We start from the raw sequence: 20,517 nt of genomic DNA on the forward strand, positions 1-20,517 counted from the left end.
CCCTGGTCACTCACCCGAACCCAAGAGTCTCATCACTAGGTAGACATGCTGGGACACCTGAGGGCCACAGCAGGAGGGGACGGTGCCCCCCTTTTGGCTGCTGGTGCCTGACCACAACGCGTGCACTGTGATCCCTGCCCGGCAGCCAGGCAGGCAGCGTCCGAGGCTGCCACTGCCGCAGCAGCAACAGATGAAGGCAGCACTCTCTCCCTCACCTGCGCCACCCCAGGTGAGATAAGAGTCCCTCATCTGCTATCCCAGAGGAACACCTGGACCCCAGGAGGCCACACGGGCAGGGGGCTTGGATGGGTAAGACTGGCATTGTCACAAGCACTACCACAGGTCCAAAGACAAGGAGGTGTACTCCCACCTGCCCGCCCACCCACTTGTCTCTGCTGGTGACACTCACCAATGTAGACGGGCGAGTAGCTGGACTTAACGTTCTCGTCCAGGTAGGTGACGCCCAGCGTGTAGAGCGGCGTGGCACCAGCGCCGTGCAGGAACTGCCCCAGCATGAAGACCAGCCGGTAGTGGGACAGGCCCGAGGTGCTGTCCACACAGGCCGTACTGTTGTTGCCCCGGCAGGTGGTCACCTCCTCAGCCGCCTCCACCTTGTAGTGGCCAGCGGTGAAGTGGGGCAGTGCAAAGGTGAATGAGCCCAGGCCCATGAGCATCACGCCCCAGCCCAGCCAACGGGGCTTGTGGCCGGAGCCGCCAAAGTAGCTGACAAAGGTGAGGCATAAGCAGGAGGCAATGTCATAGGCACTGGCCACCAGGCCGCTCTGGTAGCTGTTCAGGTCGAAGCGCCTCTCGATGGAGGTGATGACGGTGTTGATGAAACCATTCACCGTCATACCCTGAAGGAAGGATGCCAGGCACAGGAACAACAGCACGCCCCGTGGCGTGTTGAAGGCCTGCAGGCACTTGGGTGTGAAGCCCCACCAGCCACAAGCCGTGCCTGGTGGCTCTGTGGACACGTAGCGTACCTCAGAGTCTGGGCTCTGGCCTTGCTTTCCAGCCCTCAGCTCGCACAGGGGCCTGCTGCAGGGGTCCAGGGGGCTGCTGCCCATCAGCATGCCCAGGGACTCTCTCCGGCTGGGGGGCATGTGGTCAAAGCCAGGGCTGGTGGCCGAGGCCAAGCTAGGAAAGGCGAGCTGGGGCATGGAGGCGAAGGGCCCGTCCCCCTTCAGGTGCTGGGGCATCACTGAACTGTGCTGGGCTTTCCAATCCGGCAGCAGGGGGCCGTCAGGTGGGTTCCAGGGCCAAGCACAGCTAGGTGTTACGTGTTCTGTAGGAAGGATTTCTGGTTAGGAAAACTGCATCTACCCACACACACATCCTCACCGCAGTGAACGTTCCAGACCCTGTAACCTTGGGGCAGCAATGGCTCTGCCTGCCCAGCATCCACAGTCCGAAGGGGCTGACCCTCTCTGACCCAGGCCCATGCCACCAAGTGTCAAGTCTCACGGACCCAGGATCCGCTCTGGGATGGTCCATGCCGGCCGGACAAGGGCTGTCAATTCCAGCACCCTTGTTAGAACCAGCACCCCCATTATCAGAACTGGAGCACTCATTATCAGGACCCTTGTCAGAACTGCCCAAGAGCGCAGACCTTTTCCCAGCAGGTGTGGAGCTGGTAGCAGCAGGGCTGGATACAGCTAAAGTGCCCTGATAGACTTCCTGGGGGAGCCCTTCTCCCCACGTGACACACCCCACATTGTGCACCAAACCTGACCTTAGACCTGCTCACTCCCGGGAAGCTCTTAGCACCGTAGCATGAAAAGGAAATCCTTCCTAGTCCAAAGTTCGGAGGGCATGGACATTAGGAAAGAGGGGAGCTCACCACAGGGGTCTCCCCAGGATCCAGAAAGAGCCTGGGGGGGTTCTGATGCACTGGGCAGCCACTGATGGGGCCAATTCTCAAAATGTCAAATAAGGTGACAGCCTTCTGAAGTTCTGTGGTCAAGCCAGCAAGAACTGCATGCAAACCCCATCTTTCTGCCAAACTCCCCGCAACCCAGCTCTGTCCTGCCCCCAATCCAGCCCCCAATGCCCACCTGCCCACTGAACCCAAAGAACCAGCCCCTGTGGAGTAAAAGCTGTCTGTGAGGCTCTGGGGGGCCCTGGGAAGCCCCTCCAGCACCCTCACATGCCACACCTATTCTTAGAGAGGGAAGCGCTCACTGCCATTGGCAGAGCCTTCCAAACACCATGGTGTCCACTTCATACTTTGTGCAGCTGCTAAGTTCAAGCTCTGCTTTGGACCCACGGATGTGCTGGGCTCTGCACTGGGCCAGCAATGGGTGGGACGGTGGCCCCCAAAAGACGCGTCCATCAGGAACCACGAATGGGGGCTCATTTGGAGAGAGGGTCTGTCTTAGTCTCCAGGGTCTGTTGTAACAAAGTACCACAGAGTGGACGGCTTTAAAGAACAGGAATGTATTGTCTCACAGTTCTGGAGGCTAGGAGTCTGAGACCAGGGTGTCAGCTGTGTTGGTTCTCTCTGAGGCTCTGAGGCCCCTCTCCCAGTTTTTCAGTGCCTCCCAGCAATCCTTGGTGCTCCTTGGCTCACACATGCATCTTCACATTTGTCTCCATGTCTCTCACCCTGAGCCAGTGTGACTTGATGTTAACCTAACTGATCACACCTGCAAAGACCGTATTTCCAAATATGGGTCACATGCTTGGAGCTCACGTAAGCCTCCAGGAGGCTGCACTCCTGCCTCTGAGGGCCTGGGGCAGATGCAGTTGAGCCAGAATCAGCCAGTTTTGAAGAACGCCACTCACTGTGACATTCTGGCACAGCTCTTCCCACAACCCTGCACATGGTGCACTGGCAGTGAGCTCTCACACCCAGCCAGGCTCTGCAGGGGGGATGAGGTCCATCTGACAGATGAGGGGAGTGGCCTGAGGGATCAGTAACCTCCCTGAGTCCACAGAATCAGCTGGCCGCAGGTAGGACTCAACCCAAGTGGGCTGTGAGCATCACTGCTCCCCCCCAAGCATGTCACTGAAAGAGCCAAACCCCAAACATGGCCATTCAACATGGGCACACAGTTTCCTTGGGCATTTAACACGGGCTGTGGTGTGATGACTTGCTTTTATATGGTCTTTCTCCCCATGGTCTTGTGACTCCTACAATATTATTAGGTGGGACTATGCAAATAAGGTGCTTGTGGCCCACCGAGGGAATTGAACAGCTTTCTAATAATGCAAATAAGATGCATGGAACCCCTGTGGGGGTGGGGCCATGCAAATAAGGTATATGGAATCCTAATGAGGGGATTGGTCAGTTTTGCCATCCCACTAGGTTTAAAAGGCAGCCAATCCCAGAGCAGAGGGGAGACCTCACTATAATCAAGAAAGAAGAAATGGGAGCAGATTGTGTCCTTTGGACCTGAGGTCCCTATGCTGAGAACCTCTTAGATCGAGGAGACAGAGAGAGCTGTAACACTGGAGACAGCTCGAGATGGCAAGAAGTAGCAGGAGAGAAACAGCAGCAGCAGAATCAAGAGACTGGCAGGAGATGACATGTTGGGATTCCTGGCCCACAAAGTGAGAGAGCTGAGTGCCTTTGGGCAGGAGGCTTCTTGGAAGAGTGGTGTGCCTCTGAGCACTTGGCAGAGCTAGGCTTGCCAACCCACAAAGAGAGCTGAGCATCTTTGGGCCAAGGCTTACTGGCAGAGTGGGGTACCCCTAGGCCCTTATTGGCTGAGCTAAAGTGCTTTGTAACACTTTCCTGAGCAGGGCAGAGGCTGGGCCAGCCCAAGACGCTCAAGGGGCCAAGGATTCAGAGGCCAAGGGCAAGGGAGACGCCGAGGATCGAGAAGCCAAGGGCAAGTGTCTGGGCACAGCCAAGACACTGTCCTGACCAAAAAACTGCATCCTGAGTCATTCCTGATTCTGAACTGTAACCTGTTACTTCCCTAATAAGCCTCATAACCATGAGTACTGCCTGTGAGCTCTGTGTGGCCACTGCAATGAATTCTTAAACCCAGCAGAGAAGTAGAGAGTCCCATGGAAGGAACGACTGGTGTCAGAATTGGTAAAAAGGTTGGAGAGAGGAGGTATGTTTGACCTTTGCTTCACAGGAATCAACTTTGGGCTGATGCTGATGGTGATTCTCTCTCCCCCTTGTGAAGTTAGAGTAGGTCAGACACCCCCACCACACCAGTTTTACAGTTGGTGTCAGAAGTGGGATTTGTCGTAATGGCTCCAGACTCAAAGAAGCATGGGATTTGTACAGAAAGAATGAAGGGGCATGTGAAGTGAAACTTTTGATTCTTAGATCATTACTTTTGTTGTTGTTACCTGTAATGGCTGAAAGGAAAGTAAAAGATGTTATGCTGCAGCTGAGGGGAGAAAAGCCACACCTGGAGTGTCTTGGGGCAAAAGCCAGGCCAGTTAAACAAGATGATTGATGGGGGGCCAGGGTCTTCTGGTTCCACCCAGCCAGAGGCCCAAGGCCATATGCATATGAATGGGAAGACAGTTAAGATGTGAAGAAGAGAAGATGAAACTGGAATGTTTTAAAAAAGATTATGTGTTTATCTGAATGTACTATGGGTATTGAATGCTTCTCTGTGTTGTAAAACAGACATAAATGTATGACAGAAATAAATATTGGATATTATAGATTACAGAGTGTGTAACTCCACCTTCAGCCAATACTTGATTAGATATGCTAAAAGGGGAACTAGAATTTGCCTGAAAGAAACACAAGCTGTTGGTTTGAAAGCAGTAGTCCTGTGTATAGAGTACTGGGGGCTTAGGGTGAAAACCTGAACCCCACCTAGAGTCTTTCCAGTCAGGAAATTTGCATTTGGAAAGACATGAACGTCCACTCAGAACTGCTGAGAGACCAGAAGACTTGCGTTTGAAGAAAGGACCTGCAGAAAAAAAAGTGACTTTCATTTTTGAATTTCAAGGGATTTGCCTTTGGGTGCATTGAGGCAGGAAACACCAGTGACCATCAGAAGATCCCCCTTCTAGAACTGAAAGTTAAAGGGAACCAGCGAGTAGACAGCCTGGTATGCTCATTTGAGGTGAATGTCTCAGGTCACAAAATAAATGGGAGTGGAGGAAGTGCAGCAACGAAGAGATGGTCTGAGTTTGGACATGTTCCTTTGAAACCCGTTGACCTAGGCCTGGTAGCCAAGGATGAGAGAAGGGACAAGCTGGTCTGGGCAGGGAGGTATGTGGACTCCCAAGCCTATGGCTGGTACTTACTGACCTCGCTTGGAGGCTAGGGATGAGCTGACCCTGACTGAATGGGGATGAGACCACCTAGCCCCAAGTAAAGGGGGAAGAGAAAGAGAGATGCTTGACACCGTATGCTGGTGTAGATTGCTGCAATTTGATGACTTGCTCTAGACTGGACTTTGCTTATGGATGCAGTTCCTCAAATTTCTAAGCAGAACAGAAGATTCTTCAGATCAAGGAACATGCCTGTCTCCTCAGAGTACTGGCTAGATAGGGATGGGCAGTTTAAACATCGGTATCTAAAACGAGGGAGATAAAGGCATGAAATAGCTGACTTACGTGCTTTTGTGGGTGTGTTTACACTCAAAATGAGGGGGCCAGGGAGGATCCCCCACTGAATAGATTCCTATTCCTGGGTCTGGGGAAGATAGGGTGAGGGAAGAGGCTGATAAAATTATATGATTCAGCTGTTAATTGTTAACAGAGTTAATTGTGACTGTAAACACTGTAATTGTAGAAGCTGTAACTCTGAAAGGGTGGACTAAGGGAAAGGCACAGCTGGACAGGAGTACAGTGGCCAAACCAAGAGTTCCTTAACGGTGTTGTGATGATGATACATTGAGAGAAGCTCAGAGCAAGGGAAGAATCTTCTCTCAGTTAAATTTTATCGGAGGCCAGAAAAGGTGACGATGAGTTGAAATTTTGAAGAACCTGACTAGATCAGATGGACACCTGCAGCAGACCTGAATGGCTGGTACCTGAGTAACCTCACCCTGAGGACTCTTTGCTCTACTGCAGAACTAATTGTGGATGACTCTTTTGGACTGGTAAAATGATTGGGAGGGGGAAGTTATCCTTCGGGTACAGAAGAACCATGGCTAGAAAAGCCAGGAAGTGGCATGTGGTGAGATAAATCACTTTTCTACGGACTTTTTCACCATGGCCTTGTGACTCCTATAAAATGTTTGAGTGGGACTATAAAAATAAGGTGTTTGTGGCCCACCAAGGGGACTGGACAGCTTTCTAATAATGCAAATAAGGTGCATGGCACCCTTGTGGGGGTGGGACCACGCAAATAAGGTGTATGGAACCCTCACAAGAGGATTGGTCACTTTTGCCATTCCACGAGGCTTAAAAGAGTGCCAATCCCAGAGGAGAGGGGGGACCTTACTGCCACCAAGAAAGAAAAGATGGGAGAAGTGTGTCCTTTGGACCCAGGGTCCCTGTGCTGAGAACCCCTTAGACTCAAGAGACAGACAGAGAGCAGTAACATCGGAGATGGTGCAAGACGATGAGAAGTGGCAGGAGAGAAACCGTGGCAGCAGAACAAGGAGATTGGCAGGAGACGGCCCATGGAGTGAGAGAGCTGAGCGTCTTTGGGCAGGAGGTTTCTTGGTGGAATGTAGTGTCCCCGGGCACTTACTGACAGAGCTAAAGAACTTTATAACACTTGCCCAAGCGGGGCAAAGGCCAGGCTGACCCAAGAGGCCCTCGTGAAGTTAGAGGAGGTCAGACGTCCCCACCGCACCATTTTCACATGGGCATTCAACATGGGCATATGGTTTTCCTGGGCATACAACATGGGCATTCAACACAGACACAAGGTTTCCCTGGGCATTTAACACTGGCATTCAACACGGACACACGGCTTCCCTCGGCATTTAACACGGCATTCACCAAGGACACAAGGTTTCCCTGGGCATTTAACACGGGGATTCACCACGGACACAAGGCTTCCCTGGGCATTTAACATGGACAAAAGGTTTCCCGGGGCATTTAACATGGGCAGTCACCACGGACACAAGGTTTCCCTGGGCGTTTAACATGGACAAAAGGTTTCCCAGGGCATTTAACACGGGGATTCACCACGGACACAAGGTTTCCCTAGGCATTTAACACAGGCATTCAACACGGACACAAGGTTTCCCTGGGCATTTGACACGGGCATTCACCACGGACACAAGGTTTCCCTGGGCATTCAACACGGGCATTCAACACAGACACAAGTTTTCCCTGGGCATGGCGCTTTTAGGCTGTTGATGGCCAGGGAGTGAGGTGTGGGCCGCACAAATCCCACTCCAGCCACCCATGTACACTTCTGGAGCTTTCGTTATAGGGCTGCCACCTCTTGGTGGACCACTGCTTCTTGGTGGGCTGCCACCTCTTGGCAGGCCACCACCTCTCTGCTAGCCACCACTTCTTAGCGGGCCACCACCTCTCCGCAAGCCAACACATCTTCAAGGCTGGCTCGGTCACGACAAGTGCTGATGCCATGAAGAGAGCCCTTGAGAGCAAAGCAGTTTCTAAGCTTTAATAAGCAAAGCTTCCTAGAGGAACAGTGACCCACGTCACATGCGTAACACAGGCTGGCGACAGACACGCTGTCCCAAGACCACAGCCAGGAGCATATTTTCTGCATGTGCCTCTAGCCCAAGGGGCAGAGCAGGGAGGGGGGGTACTGCTCTCAAAAGCAATCTTTCATACATGCACACATGGCTCAAGTCCAAGATTAAGACCATGGAGGAATATAGAAAAGGCTCAAAAAAAAAAAAAAAAAAAGGCTCAAAGCTACCCCAAATTCCAACACCCAGAGACCACTCCATGTTCACATTTTGGTGCATTTCCTTCTAGTGTTTTTTCTCAATACATGTACACACACACACAGAGCCGTGGGGTACACTGGGGAGTACACTGAGAGTCAGGGAGCAAGAGGCAGCATCTGCACATGCGCACACGTGCACATGCACAAACCTGTGCACACATGGCCACTGCACATGCACACACCAGTGTGCAGACAGCCACTGCACATACACACACAACTGCACATGCATGCATCTGTGTGCACATGGCCACTGCATATACAGACGTGCACATGCATGTACCTGTGTGCAGACAGCCACCTGCGCATACACACACCTGCACGTGCACACACCTGTGTGCACACAGCCACCTGCACACAACCTGCACATGCACACACCTGTGTGTGAACATAGCCACCTGCACATACACATGCATACACCTGTGTGCACACAGCCACTACACATACACACATATGCACTTGCAGACACCAAATATCTGCAAGTGGGCATACACAAACATTTGCACATAGACACACATACACATCTACACATGCACACACATCTGCACGTGTGCCCACACACACATATATCTGCAGAGGTATGTACATAAATAACAGGGGACTTGGGATGGGGCCAGACCTCGAAGAGAAGGGCCACCCCAGGCAGAGGGCAGCGTGGAGCACAGTCCTGGGGTGAAGCAGAGCTTTAGGGCACGCGCTTGGAGGGATCCCACATGTTGCAACACTGATGAGCGCTTCTGAAAAGATATGATGGATCCTGGGGAGTCACCTTTGGTGGCCATCCTACGTAAATGGCCTGCAAAACCAGGACCCAGGCACCAGTGGTCTTCGGACACCTGCACAGCCCTAGAGTCTGGGCAAGCTGCCTGCAGATGGTGTCATTTAAACCTGGCCTTGGGTCCTTTGCTGTGTGGCGGATCAGAGCAGACTGCTGCAGAAGTGCCAGATCCAAAGCAGGACTTAGAGCAAGGCCAGACTGCCAAGGGCCTGTCACCTGGAATGGCCACAGGAAAGAGAGCGACTTCCTGTTTGAAAATAAAAACCTCAACAACCAAAGAACAATTAGTTGTACGTTGTCCAGACAGCTCCCTGTTAACACCGGCTGGCCTGGATGAAAAGCTATGACTCTCTGACTCGTGTATGTAAAGCTTCACATTAAACTACACATTTATCACATACGTTTAAATTAAAAAAAAAAAAAAAGTTTACATTAAACCCCCCAAAATCCCAAACTCATTGCCATTGAGTTGATTCCAACAGAGTTGAAAGCCCCATAGGGTTTCTAAGAAGCAGCTGATGGATTCAAACTGCTGACATTTTGGTTAGTAGCCGAGCCCTTAACCACTGTGCCAACAGGGCTGTGTTTAAATTAGTGAATTTAAAATCACATTTCAAGTGCCAGCCAGGTGACATGATGTTTTCCCTTGTCCTACAATTGTGAACATGAAATGGGCCACTCAGCCTCTGACAAGGCCCACTCCTGGCTCCCCGGAGCTACGCGTGCCTGCGGAGCCAGCCCCAGGCTTTCTGCGATCCACGCTCCTTGCCAGCACACTCAGACAGGCCTTCTGCCTCCAGGTATCACATTCCCTTCCGGAGGCTGGGATTCTTCCCTTGGACGCGTTCCCTTATTTGCAGCATTTTCATTGGAAAGGGGGCAGCTGGGCCTTCCAGGGACTCAAGGGCCAAGTGCGGCAAGAGCACTTAAGAAACCCCAGCCCTACAGGGGGTCTAAGACGGCATCTGGAGCCACTCTGGGTCAGCACTCACGCTCCAACCACCTCACCCCAACCAGAACCGCCGGTGGACCCACCCTGGGCCGCTGTGGCCTCTGGGCCTGGCACCTGTTCCCCCTCGGCTCCTTCCACCTCCTGCTGCCTCCTGCTCATGGAGAACCTTTGAAGCAGGAAGAGGCTCTGCCACAGCCCAGATGGGTTCCATCACCTGGGAAGGGCACAGATGCAGAGCATTTGGCCGCACGTGAGGGCGAATAGGAACGGGCCCCCTCCAGCCATGTGGGGAGCATGGCGCTGCTGGAGCAGAGTGGATCCATCCCCTGGACCCACCTGACCCTCAGACTGGCAAACGGCTATGCAGAGGCAGAGAGGGGAGCTGCGAGAGCCCCCATCCACCGCCAGAGGCCATCCCGCTTCCGCAACCCTGGAAGTCACAGGCCTGCTGAGGGTTAGCCAGGGCGGTTTAGGAATAGGACAGTGCTTACCCTGCAGCCTCCACCAGGAGGTTCTGCACTTGGGGCTCCTGTGGGGAGTGGTGTGCGTGCGTGTGCGCATGTGTATACAGGTGTGTGTACATTGTGCCTGAGTACATGTACATTGGGTAGGTGTGTGTGTTTGCATCACAAGGGTGCACGTGTGTGGGTGTTCATGCACGTATGTATGTACATGTGGGAATGTGTACATGTGTGCATGTGTGCCTATGTATGTGTGGGAGTGTGTACATGTGTGCATATATATGTGCAGGAGTGTTACATGTTCTGCATGTGTGGGCATGTGTGCATATGCGGGAGTGTGTTCATGTTATGCACATGTGGACACGTGTGTATGCTGTTTTAGGAGACCACAGTTCTCTTCTGGCTCCCTGTGCTGGCCTGGCTGTTCTCTGTGCCTTGAGGGCAGAAGTGCTGAAGTTTCTTTGCCTGCCTTGACCAGAGCGTGTGGCCGGTTGGCCTTTAGAGAACTCCACGGCCACTGAGGAAGCCCCTGGTGTTCTTACATGGGAAGTGGTATGTGTGCGCAGCTGACCACACCAAGTCTCTGCAAAGTGGGACTGAAATAGCTTTCCCATGTACATTTCACTTCCACTCATCCGTTTACTCAGGGATTTAGGCAGACCTTGTTTCCACAGTTGGAGGCTGTCCACAGAGTCAGCTCTTGGCACAACCAGGCGGGCAGGACCCAAGGTGCCCAGAGTCCCATCTGAGCCTCAGATGGGTGGCCTCTGATCCTCGCTACGTCCAACCCCTGCTCCCAGAGGGACAACTTGCCGGCAGCAGTGGCTTAGCAGGTGCCCCAAGGAGGCCTGGCCCCGGGTAGGCACTAGGGTTGCATGGGCTCCTCTCCTGAGCTGTACTTGAACACGTGGTAGTAAGGGACCACAGATTTCACTCTTCTAGTTTCTTTGTGCTCCAGCCAGCAAATTCCAGGCTGTGAGCTGTGCCTTCTCCTGGCCGCACCACAGCCCATGCTGTCGAATGGGACACGCCCCCAGCCCCAGAGCCCTAAACTGCCTGCGGCATCCCTCTTCTCCACATCACAGGGGAATCTGTGGAGACCCATCTCTCTTCTCTTGCCTCCTAAATCCACGCTGGTATCCATTCCTGTGAGTGGGGACATGGTGGAAGGTTTTCACTTCTCTAAGACGAGGCTCAAAAGATTTTCATAAAACAGAAACCCACAGGGCAGGATTTGGGGCTCCGGCATGCCCCCAGTTTGCACGGCTGGGTCAAGTCAGCATCAGGGGAGGGAGCAGGAAGCTGCCTGCTTTGCATGGGCCAACAACGAGGGGTGTCTGTGGGACCTTGAGGAGGCCAGGTATGGGGCTGCCTTCTCCAGAAGGACCTCTCCACCTGGTGGGATCCTGCTGCCTCAGCGTGCACAACCCTGCTCCCTTTTCATCCCCACCGCACCGAGTGACCAAGTACGGCCTACTGGGACTAGTTTAGCTGGTGCCATGAGGGGGTACGGGGAGGGCAAGAGGTGATGAGGGGGCGTGTTCATGTTACGCACATGTGGACACGTGTGTGTACTGTTTTAGGAGACCACAGTTCTCTTCTGGCTCCCTGTGCTGGCCTGGCTGTTCTCTGTGCCTTGAGGGCAGAAGTGCTAAAGTTTCTTTGCCTGCCTTGACCAGAGCGTGTGGCCGGCTGGCCTTTAAAGAAATCCACGGCCACTGAGGAAGCCCCAGGTGTTCTTACGTGGGAAGTATCCTCTTTTCTGATTCAGTATTCCGTCCATGGAGTTGAAAACAACCCTCACGCCCCCTTCCTCCCCCCCCCCGCAATTCAATGGAAGATTCTAGAAGCATACAGCGAGAGAAGCTGCCCTGGAGCCAGGCAGGCCCTCCCACATTGTGCAGGTCACGGCCCTCTCTGAGCCTCAGTTCCCCCACCTGTACCATGGGCGTGATGTCATGGGGAGGAGAAAAGGAGCCCGAGGTGAAGGAGCCAGCCCCTTGCCACTCAGGGCGGGGCCTGGGCACCTTGTAGTGCCCCAGTCCGCACACTAGTCTGCCCGTCCACCCCGCTCTTCAGCCTCTTTTCACTCCGGGGACAAGGACGAGTCTCCCCATCCACACCCCTGCTGCCTACTTCACCTCGGTTGCTGGTGAGGAAGTGTGTGCACCAGGTCATCTCTTCCTGTTCCTGCAGGTCAGGGGTCCCTGATGACAGGGGCTGTGGGGGGTAGGGGGCGCAGGACTCCCAGTGGGGCAGTGAGTCCTGGGGCACCAGCTCCTGCCCATGGATCTGCTTTGGGGTCTGAGGCTCTGGTTCTGGGGCCTGGAAGGTGAGTGGGGGCCGTGACCCTTGTGAATGGGGGGTGAGGGTAGGCGTGGGGCAGGGTTGCTGGCCACTAGCCTTCTTCAGAAGGAAACCCCACCCCGCCTTGCTGCAGTGGGTAGGGGTGTGGATGGGATGCTAGTGCAAAGGGGCTGGGGAGTAGAGCAGCCTTTGGGGGTGGGAGTCAGTTAGGACACACAGGAGAACCCACACAGTGGCAGCCCTCTTTTGGGGGCTGCCCTCTGAGCTGAGTCACCAGACCCAGCTGCTGGAATAAGGGTAGGAAATCTGCCCCAAGCGGCCACTGCCCTCATCCTGCCCACTTCCACTGCCCTGGCCACCTCCCCCTGTGTGGGGGGGGGGATGTACCAGCATCTGCTGGAGGCCACACCTAGGGAGCCCGGTTAGGCCATACCAACCACGTGAACAATTGTCCAGGAGTGCCTGCGGGCCCTGCCCAGCACGAGCGAGGACAGGTGCTTGGGAGCAAGCTGGCTCCCAGGAGCCTCCTTACCCATTGCCATTGATGGGAAATCTGGGCTGTGCAGGGTTCCCCATAACTTCGTCCTCCCTGCTTCCGCAGGCCTTCAACAGCCAGTCAGACACTCTTGCTCTCCTAACTGTGGCCCCTCTTTTTGGAGACTCCTCTTCGTCTCCACCCTGGCTCTCCTGGGTTACCTTCTTCCCTTCTTTAGGAATAGAGCTGTGAAGTGGTTACCAGCCCAAGTCTGGAGTCAGACCAGCCTGAATTCAAACGTCTCCACCACTCTCTAGCTGTGTGGCCTTGCGTAAGTCACTTAACCTCTCTGAGTCTCAGTTTCCTCACTTGTAAAATAAGAGTGATAGTAGCTACCTCAAGGAGTTGTGAGGATTAAATGAGATAATCCTCAAAGCCCTTTATGTGGGGCCTGGCACATTCTACATGCTCCATAAATCATCCCATTGTCATTGTTATTATGATATTCCATAAGTGGAACCAGCTGAAATCGGGGTTGTCTCTCCCCTGAAGTTCATCCTCTCCCCCTCCAATAAAAACTTTGGGCACAACTGTGTTCCCCTTTCACTGAGCAGAGCCCGGCTCCCCAGAGCCAGCTTCTGATCAGATATTGGTAACCCCAGTTTCAAAAGCCACAGCCCAGAAGCAGGGAGCTGAAACTTTGGTTCAGTCGCTGTGGAAAAGTACTGCCATTCCGGAACAGGTCTCCAGACAGAGCGGCAACGGCTCCTAAGACGACCCCTCTGCAGCCCGCCCCTGGAATCGCAGCAGCCTCCGCGCTCAGGGCGGCGCGTGGGAGGTCTCCAAAGCCGGGCCACCGTGGGCTGGGAACCCGCTCCCCGTGCCGGGACAGGCCAGTCGGTTCTGCCTTCCTTTGCGGCGCGGGGTGGAGCCAGCTTCTCCCCACCGGCTTACGCACTGCCGATGCTCCGCTGCGCAGGTGGAAATCCCGGCGTCGGCCCCGGGTTTCCGGGTCGAGGGCCAGCGTACCGCTAGGCGCCAAGGGCCGCGCTCAGTTTCCACCCTCCCAGCCAGGGCCGCCCGTCAGCGGCGCGGGAGCGCTGGGTCTTCCGCCCGCGTCCTGGGGAGCTCGCCCCCATCCCAGCCGTGAACCTGCGCCGGGCGAGGGGATCTCACGTGGCGTGACAGGGCGGGGACAGGGGAGCGGCCGGCATCGCGGCGGCGGACATCTCCGCCTGAGCTCCCTCCCCGAGATGTCCCGAGAGCCGCAGGCGCGAACAAGGTCCGGCAGCGGCCGCGAAGAACTTCTGTGAACAACCATTTCCTCCTTGACTCAGCTGCCGACGCAGGTGGGTGACCCGCCGCAACCACATGGCACCCTTAACCACATGGCACCAGGAGGCGCGTCTGTCCTCCGCCTGACCCGCCACCAAACCTGGCCGCTTCCTCCATCCCCTTCCCAAGCACCACTCACCACCCACCCTCCAGCCCTCCGCATCCGCTGCTGCAGGGACCCCGTTCCCTTCTCCCGCCTTCTCGGGACTCAGGGAGGTGGGGCAGGTTCCAGCCCGGGAGCTGGGAGCGAGAAAGGGTGCACTTTGAGTTCCATCTCCCAGAGGCGGCTGGGTTGTGGGCGATGGTCCTCGCTCGGTCCCTCTCGTGCCCCAGGCGAGGGGCTCTGGGCGCAGGCGGGGGCCCAGGCTTCCCAACTCCTGGGCCTCCCCACCGAGCCAGTCCGGCCCTTCCTAGATACCCCCGCGCCCTGCCCACCGGCGGCGGACACCTGCCAGCTCTGACGTCAGCAGCTGGCCTCCGCGGACCTGGCCAGCGCCCCCCACCGCCCGCCCGCGCGCCGCGCCCGGGACACTCACCGCTCGGACCAGGCCGCCGCGCTGCGCTCTCAGCTCTTGCCGCTGCACAAGGCCCTCTCAGACTTCATTCGTAGGCCGGCCAGCCCCTCCGCAGGCGGGGGGCGGGCTCGGGCGCAGGGCGGCCTCCCCACCGCGGCCAATGGCCGCGCCGTCCGGGCGGCCCGCCCCGCCCCCAGCCCGCCCACGAAACTGACAGCCGGGCCCGCGGCAGGGGCGGGGCCCGCTGGGCATTGGCCGAGAAGGGTGAGTGCGGGAAGCAGGGAACCGCGACGCGTCTTCTTCCCCCCCATCGCAACCACCCGGGCCGCGGAGCCCCTCGGAGGCCGGCGTGGAGCCGCGCGCTTTCCGCGGACGAATCTCCTCCTAGCCCCAGGAGACCGGCGTCCGAGGGTTACAGTCGAAAACGCAGAACCGAGAGGCGAAGTCAGCTGCCCGGTCCCGGGGCGAGTCATTTCGAAACTGTGCGGTGATTCGAACCCGAGTGCTGAGGGGCCGAGGCGGTGGGAGGGGACATATGGGCGAAGGGAAGCCTCAGCTTCCCGCCCTAGCTTTTCCGAAAGGCCGTGTGGGGCGGGGAGGCTCCGGGAAGGGGCAAGGGCGGGGCTGGAGGGCGGCGGCCGCGAAGGTCATTCGGGCCTTTGTCCGCCTCCCGGATGCAGCCTGTGCGCGCCTAGGGTGCGCCCGCGGCGCCCCTGGGAGCCCGAGGGATGGGGGTGGGCCGACTCGGGGGCGCGCGCTGGGCGCATGGGAGGCTGGCACCCTCGCCAAGGGAGTCCCGTGGTTTCCTGCCTGTTGCCTTTTCCGATGGAACGACCCTCTTTTTGACATCAGCAATGCGGTGGGGGCAGGAGGGAGATACCAGACACATCCCCTTCAACAAGGGGCCCTGTTTGAGCTCCCTGCTGTGGGGCCTTGAACACAGCGCTTCATCTCATGAGCCTTAGTGTCCTCATCTGTAAAATGGGAGTGGTGGCGAATCCCCCTCCAAGGGCCTCTGAAAACAGGAAATAATGGACAGAGCCCAGGAACTCGGCCAAGTGTTAATAGCTGGTCCCAGCAACTCCCACAAGTTTCCCTTTTTAGTTTCAATAAAATGAATGTATTTTAAAAGAAGGCTGCAAAATTCCACCGTGTGTGTGATGGAATCCTGATAAGTGGGCAAAGCATGGCCTCAGCTGGTAACTGCGAGCACAACTCAAGCTTCAGCGTGAAAACCACAGTGGAGGGGCAAGCAGGGGTTCTGGCTTCTTCCTGTGTGTGTAGGGGGGCAGGGGGTGTCACATCCGGAAGAGAAAGAGGGCTGAGTCTTATGGGACATGGCCCCACGCTGCAGTTATTTATAAAATACTTTTCTATCCTTTCTTCAGAGGGTGGAGTTTATGCACACTCGTGGCTGGTCCTGGGGGTCCCAGGGTGCCCCAGGGCACCTGTGTCTGTGTAAGCCTCCCCTCCCTGGCAGCTGGGCCAAGGTCCTGGGATATTGGGCCCCATTCCAAGCACTGTCCTCTGAGGGAAACCCCACCTATTGTCTTTTTATTGTTCCTGAATGGAGAAGTCCCACTTGCTGGTGAAGCGGGTTTTGGCCTCTAATGGGAGGCCCAGGGAGGGGCCAAGCTCACTCTGCGAACGTTCCCCAGCAGGAAGAGGACTGAGCACCCAGGAGACCCAGCCTCAGGTGTGGAACCTGCCTGGAGCAGCACTTCCTGCTGCCGGAGCGGAGTGGAGATGTCTTTGAGAGGCAGGGAGTGCCTGGTCCCTGGAGGGGCGTGAGCAGAAGCTGGTGACCTTCACTGGGGATACTGCAGATGCACTTGGAGTGTCAGGAGCAGCTCGGACTTGGTTTCTGAAACTTCCTGTTGGAGTATAGCCCCCAGAACCGTTGGTTACACAATCTTTCCCTTTAAACAACGCTCATTTTTTATTAAAAGAGTAAGTTTATTTTAATAAGTACTGTTAAAATAAACGTAAACAGGAAGTGGTAATTAAATTATTTCCAAGCACTGCTGCTGAAGGCTGTGGGGGGGGGGCGTCACCATGGAGACCTCCTCCTGGGAGCGGCCAGCAGGTGGATGATTCCCTGCGGTGGGAGGCCTCGTTTGGGTGCCGCCTCAGTTGCCCTGGCCCCCGTGGGCAATGCTGGCCTAGAGGCCCCAAGGAACCTGGTGTGTGGCCCTTCCCTGCCGGCCTTCGCCCAGTGGGTCACCACGCTGTTGCCCTGCTGGGAGCTGTGGCTAGCTCCCTGGAGAGCTTCCAAGTGGTCTCCCTACTGGGATTCCGCAGGCCTTGCTCACTGCCACGATTTGAAACGTAATGTAAATCGGGAGTGAAGTGTTCAGGTCTGTTCATGCAAAGTGCTGACCTTCTGCCCTCAGGAGTGAGGACACACCAGCCAGCCGGAACCTCAGGCACCTGAGGCCCCTTGGAGCTCTGGTGTGCCCTGAGACCTTGGGCCAGGCTGCGCCCTGTACATGCTGCCCGCGGGGTCATGCCTCAGGGTGGCAGGGGAACAGAAGACCTGGCCCAAATGCCAAACCACGGGCTCTGTGGGGCCGGGCTGTGGCTGGCTTCCTGAGACCAACTTTATCCTTAGTCTTATCATGGTGCGGCGGGGGCGGGGGGAGGGAGGGACGGTGAGGGAGGTGTGGAGCAGGCCTGCAGAGGTGGCTGGTGGAGATCACCCCCACGGCGGAGCCCCATTTTGGAACAAGCCAGTCTGATAATGTGCACGGAACATACTGAACTCAATAAATTCCACCCCAGTGGGGTTTCTGGAAAGGAAATGATTCAGAGAAAGAAAGAGCCTGGCCCCCACTGGCTCCCTGGCAGCCCCACGGGGCATGTGCTGCGGCGTGTTAGGGCATCTGTCGGACTCAGAGCAGGGGCCTGACGTGGCTGTGGCCAAGGTTGCCCTCTGTGCCATCTGTGGAGGTACCCAAGGAGTGAAATGGGCAAAGCTGGTGTGCACACGTTCTGTCTCTCCCCAGACCTCGGCCTGTTTGATGGGTGTCTTCACTGTGAGGAATACTGTCTCCTCTCAAAACCAGGAGAGAAGGGAAGAGAGACAGGAAGGACTTTCTCAGGCCCTGCAGCAGGTTCATGGCCAGTGGCCCCCGAGTCCCCAAGCTCCTGTCTGTGGGTTTAGCCTGGAAAAAGCGACATTGTTCTTGGTGCTTTCACCAGGGAGGATACTCAAGCATGAGCCAGCGTGGCTGTTCATTCTTTGTGCAAAGGCTGGTGGGAAGCACACCTTGCAGCCCATGTGAAGGTCTTGGTTTGTGGGCTTCTCGATTCTTTTTTTTTTTATTAGCTGAATCATCTGAAACTCCAATGTTCCTCCTTTTTTTTTTTTTTTTGACTTAACAAACATAGCAATTTCAACATAATGACAATTGACGAAATGTCTCAGAAATGATGCAGAGATATTGGGAGCAAAGCCTCTGTGATCACCCGGCAGGTTCTGGGAAAGGATTTAAAAATATATATTTAAGTTATGATTTTACTGTTTTGCATGAGAAAGACGATTTTGCTGAGCGTAGAGGGGAAACATAGCCTCGTATCCTTGGTTGAGGTGGTGGGTGTGAGCACATGTGATAACCTGTACAGCCCTGTACTCAGCCTCAGGTGAGGAAGGTCATGGCACAGGCAGGGTGTCGGCTGGAGCTGACGCCCTGCTTGCCAGTGAGAAGGCGGTCCTCAGGGCCGTTTGTCCCATCCCAGCCCATAGTCATCCCACTCCTCGGATCCAGAAAATTAGGATTGACGGGATGGGAGGCCACAGTGATGGGCAGGGCTCCATAGGTGGGAAAAAAGCATTGTTGGTCCCTTAATTGTAATTCCACCTGAGGGGAGAGAGCCCCTTTGGAGCAGGGTTGTCGCCAGAATCTCTGGAGCTGACTGCCTGCCTTGAGCCCTGGCACTGCTGACCTTTGCCTCGCCATCTCATTAACTCAGTGTCCTGCGGGGCAACTGGAGGACCCGGAGCCATCTGCACCAGCACACACCAACCTTTGGTGCCAGTGGTAAACCTCATCAACACCACTCATTTCTGCCTTCCACTCTGTGCTGCTTGGTGTAGCCGCTACTATGAGCTGGGATTTCGGGCTCACCTCAGGTACCAGCCAACTCCAACAAAGCTTGTGGGGGTTTTGGGGATGGCAGACTGGCATGAGGGGCCGCAGCCACTCTGGCAACAAACAGCCACTGTCCCCCACTCTTTGTGTCTCCTGGAGCAAGATGACCCCAGAGACGATCTCAGTTCCGTCTTTGACTCTTTCAGGGACTCTGCCATGTTTAAAAGCAGCTCCCAGGAACCTGACTCCGTTGTGCTGAGTCACAGGTGTTCCTCCAGAGGGTTGGTGGATGGGGGCCTCCCTGGGGCTTGGCTCCCTGGGATGGGTCACACTGGATAGCGTAGCCTCAGCCTGCAAGGCTAGCTGCCCCCTGATAGCATGGTGAGAGCCCATACTCAGCCCGGAGAGCAGAGACCGCCAACCACAAGCATCTGGTACAGGACATCCCGCAATGACAGTGCAGGTCTTGGGGTCTGGGCAGCAGGGATGGCACCATGTCACCTTACACACCACCATGTAGCTCTCAGTGTTCAGAGCCTGAACGTGGTTTGAGTAGAAAAGATGGAATCTGGGTGTATTGTCCTGGGCCGGCTGGCACAAAGACCCACAAATGGGGTGGCTCAAAACAAGAGAAATGTATTGTCTGGAACTCCTGGAGCCAGAAACCCAAATCCAGGGCATTGGCAGGGCCATGCTCTCTCCACAGGCTCCAGGGGAGGGTCCTTCCTTGTCTCTCCAACTTCTGGTGGCCCCAGGTGTCCCTCTGTCTCCCTGTCCCTATGTCTCTACTCTTTTGCAGGACACCACTCAGGTGGGACTAGGGCCCATCCTACTCCAGAATGACCTCATGTGAACTGCTTACATCTTCAGAGACTGTCTTTCCAATCAAGGTCATGTTTACAGGTACAAGGTTAAGGCTTCAACATATCTTTCTGGGGGACACAATGTGATTCATTATACTGGGTTTCCCAGACAGCATCCAAGGAGACCTGGGGTGCCCCAAGGAGAGGCAGACTTAGCAGGGTGGGGAGAAGGCCAACTCCATGCCGGTGGCCCCACATACAGGCATCATGGGAGCCCCAGGAGGAGATGCCTCTGCTGCCCACAGAGCTACAGTCTTTGTCCAGGCCTGGGCCTTGGATGCGTGTTCCAGCATCCACGGCCGCCGGCATCTCCCTGCTCAGGTGATGTGAATTTCACCGGGCCCATTTGTGTGGGTCTCCCTGCAAATACCTTTGCTGACAGAGGGCATCACACTGCCCAGGTCTGCACATCGCCCACCCCTCAGCCCTGGGGTGGAGGTGGAGTCAGAAGCCCATTTGGCCAGGCCCTCACATTCCAGAAGAACCTCCTGTTAGGTAAGTCACTAAGTTGCCATCAAATAAAACTATCTCACTGTCACTGGACCTACTGACCCTTGGCCCTCATGCCTGGTCACACCACCAGCTTCACCCTCTTCGTGGCTCGTAGGTCCTGGCATTGGCCTGTGACCATATAATTACATCACATTGATGTTTTTTCTGTTGAAAACATTAATTTGCTAAATGCAAACATTTAAGATGCCCACAGTTCTTGGAAACCTCGTCTCAGCTTTGCTTCCTGCTTTATTTGGTAGGCCCTCAGCAAATGGAGGGTCAGAGCCTTCTCTGCAGCCAAGGCTCGGGGCCACCCTAGCTGCCCCCTGCCCAGGAGCCAGACGCCCCAGCTATTATCATGAGAATACACATTGCCACAGGGACAAGCAGGTAACTCCTTAGCTGCCTGTACACAGACCCTGCGGTCAGCAGGGGGGTCACCTAGCG

At 55.6% G+C, this 20,517-nt stretch overlaps 1 protein-coding gene across 4 annotated transcripts in view; it reads right to left on the reverse strand.

Moving 5' to 3' along the window:
• The window catches only part of SLCO4A1 (solute carrier organic anion transporter family member 4A1), a 29,078-nt gene extending 14,348 nt beyond the window's left edge, over positions 1-14,730 (reverse strand). For all 4 annotated transcript variants that reach the window (XM_049869126.1, XM_049869124.1, XM_049869123.1 and 1 more), the window contains exons 1-2: positions 14,646-14,730; positions 410-1,288 (exon numbers count right to left, since the gene is read on the reverse strand). In XM_049869126.1, the coding sequence (XP_049725083.1) occupies positions 410-1,202 (793 nt within the window). In that variant the 5' untranslated portion in view covers positions 1,203-1,288; positions 14,646-14,730. The remainder of the gene's footprint in view (positions 1-409; positions 1,289-14,645) is intronic.
• Positions 14,731-20,517: the final 5,787 nt, after the last annotated feature.

The sequence above is a fragment of the Elephas maximus genome, chromosome 25 (assembly GCF_024166365.1).
Source record: "Elephas maximus indicus isolate mEleMax1 chromosome 25, mEleMax1 primary haplotype, whole genome shotgun sequence".
In the NCBI taxonomy this organism is placed as follows: domain Eukaryota; kingdom Metazoa; phylum Chordata; class Mammalia; order Proboscidea; family Elephantidae; genus Elephas; species Elephas maximus.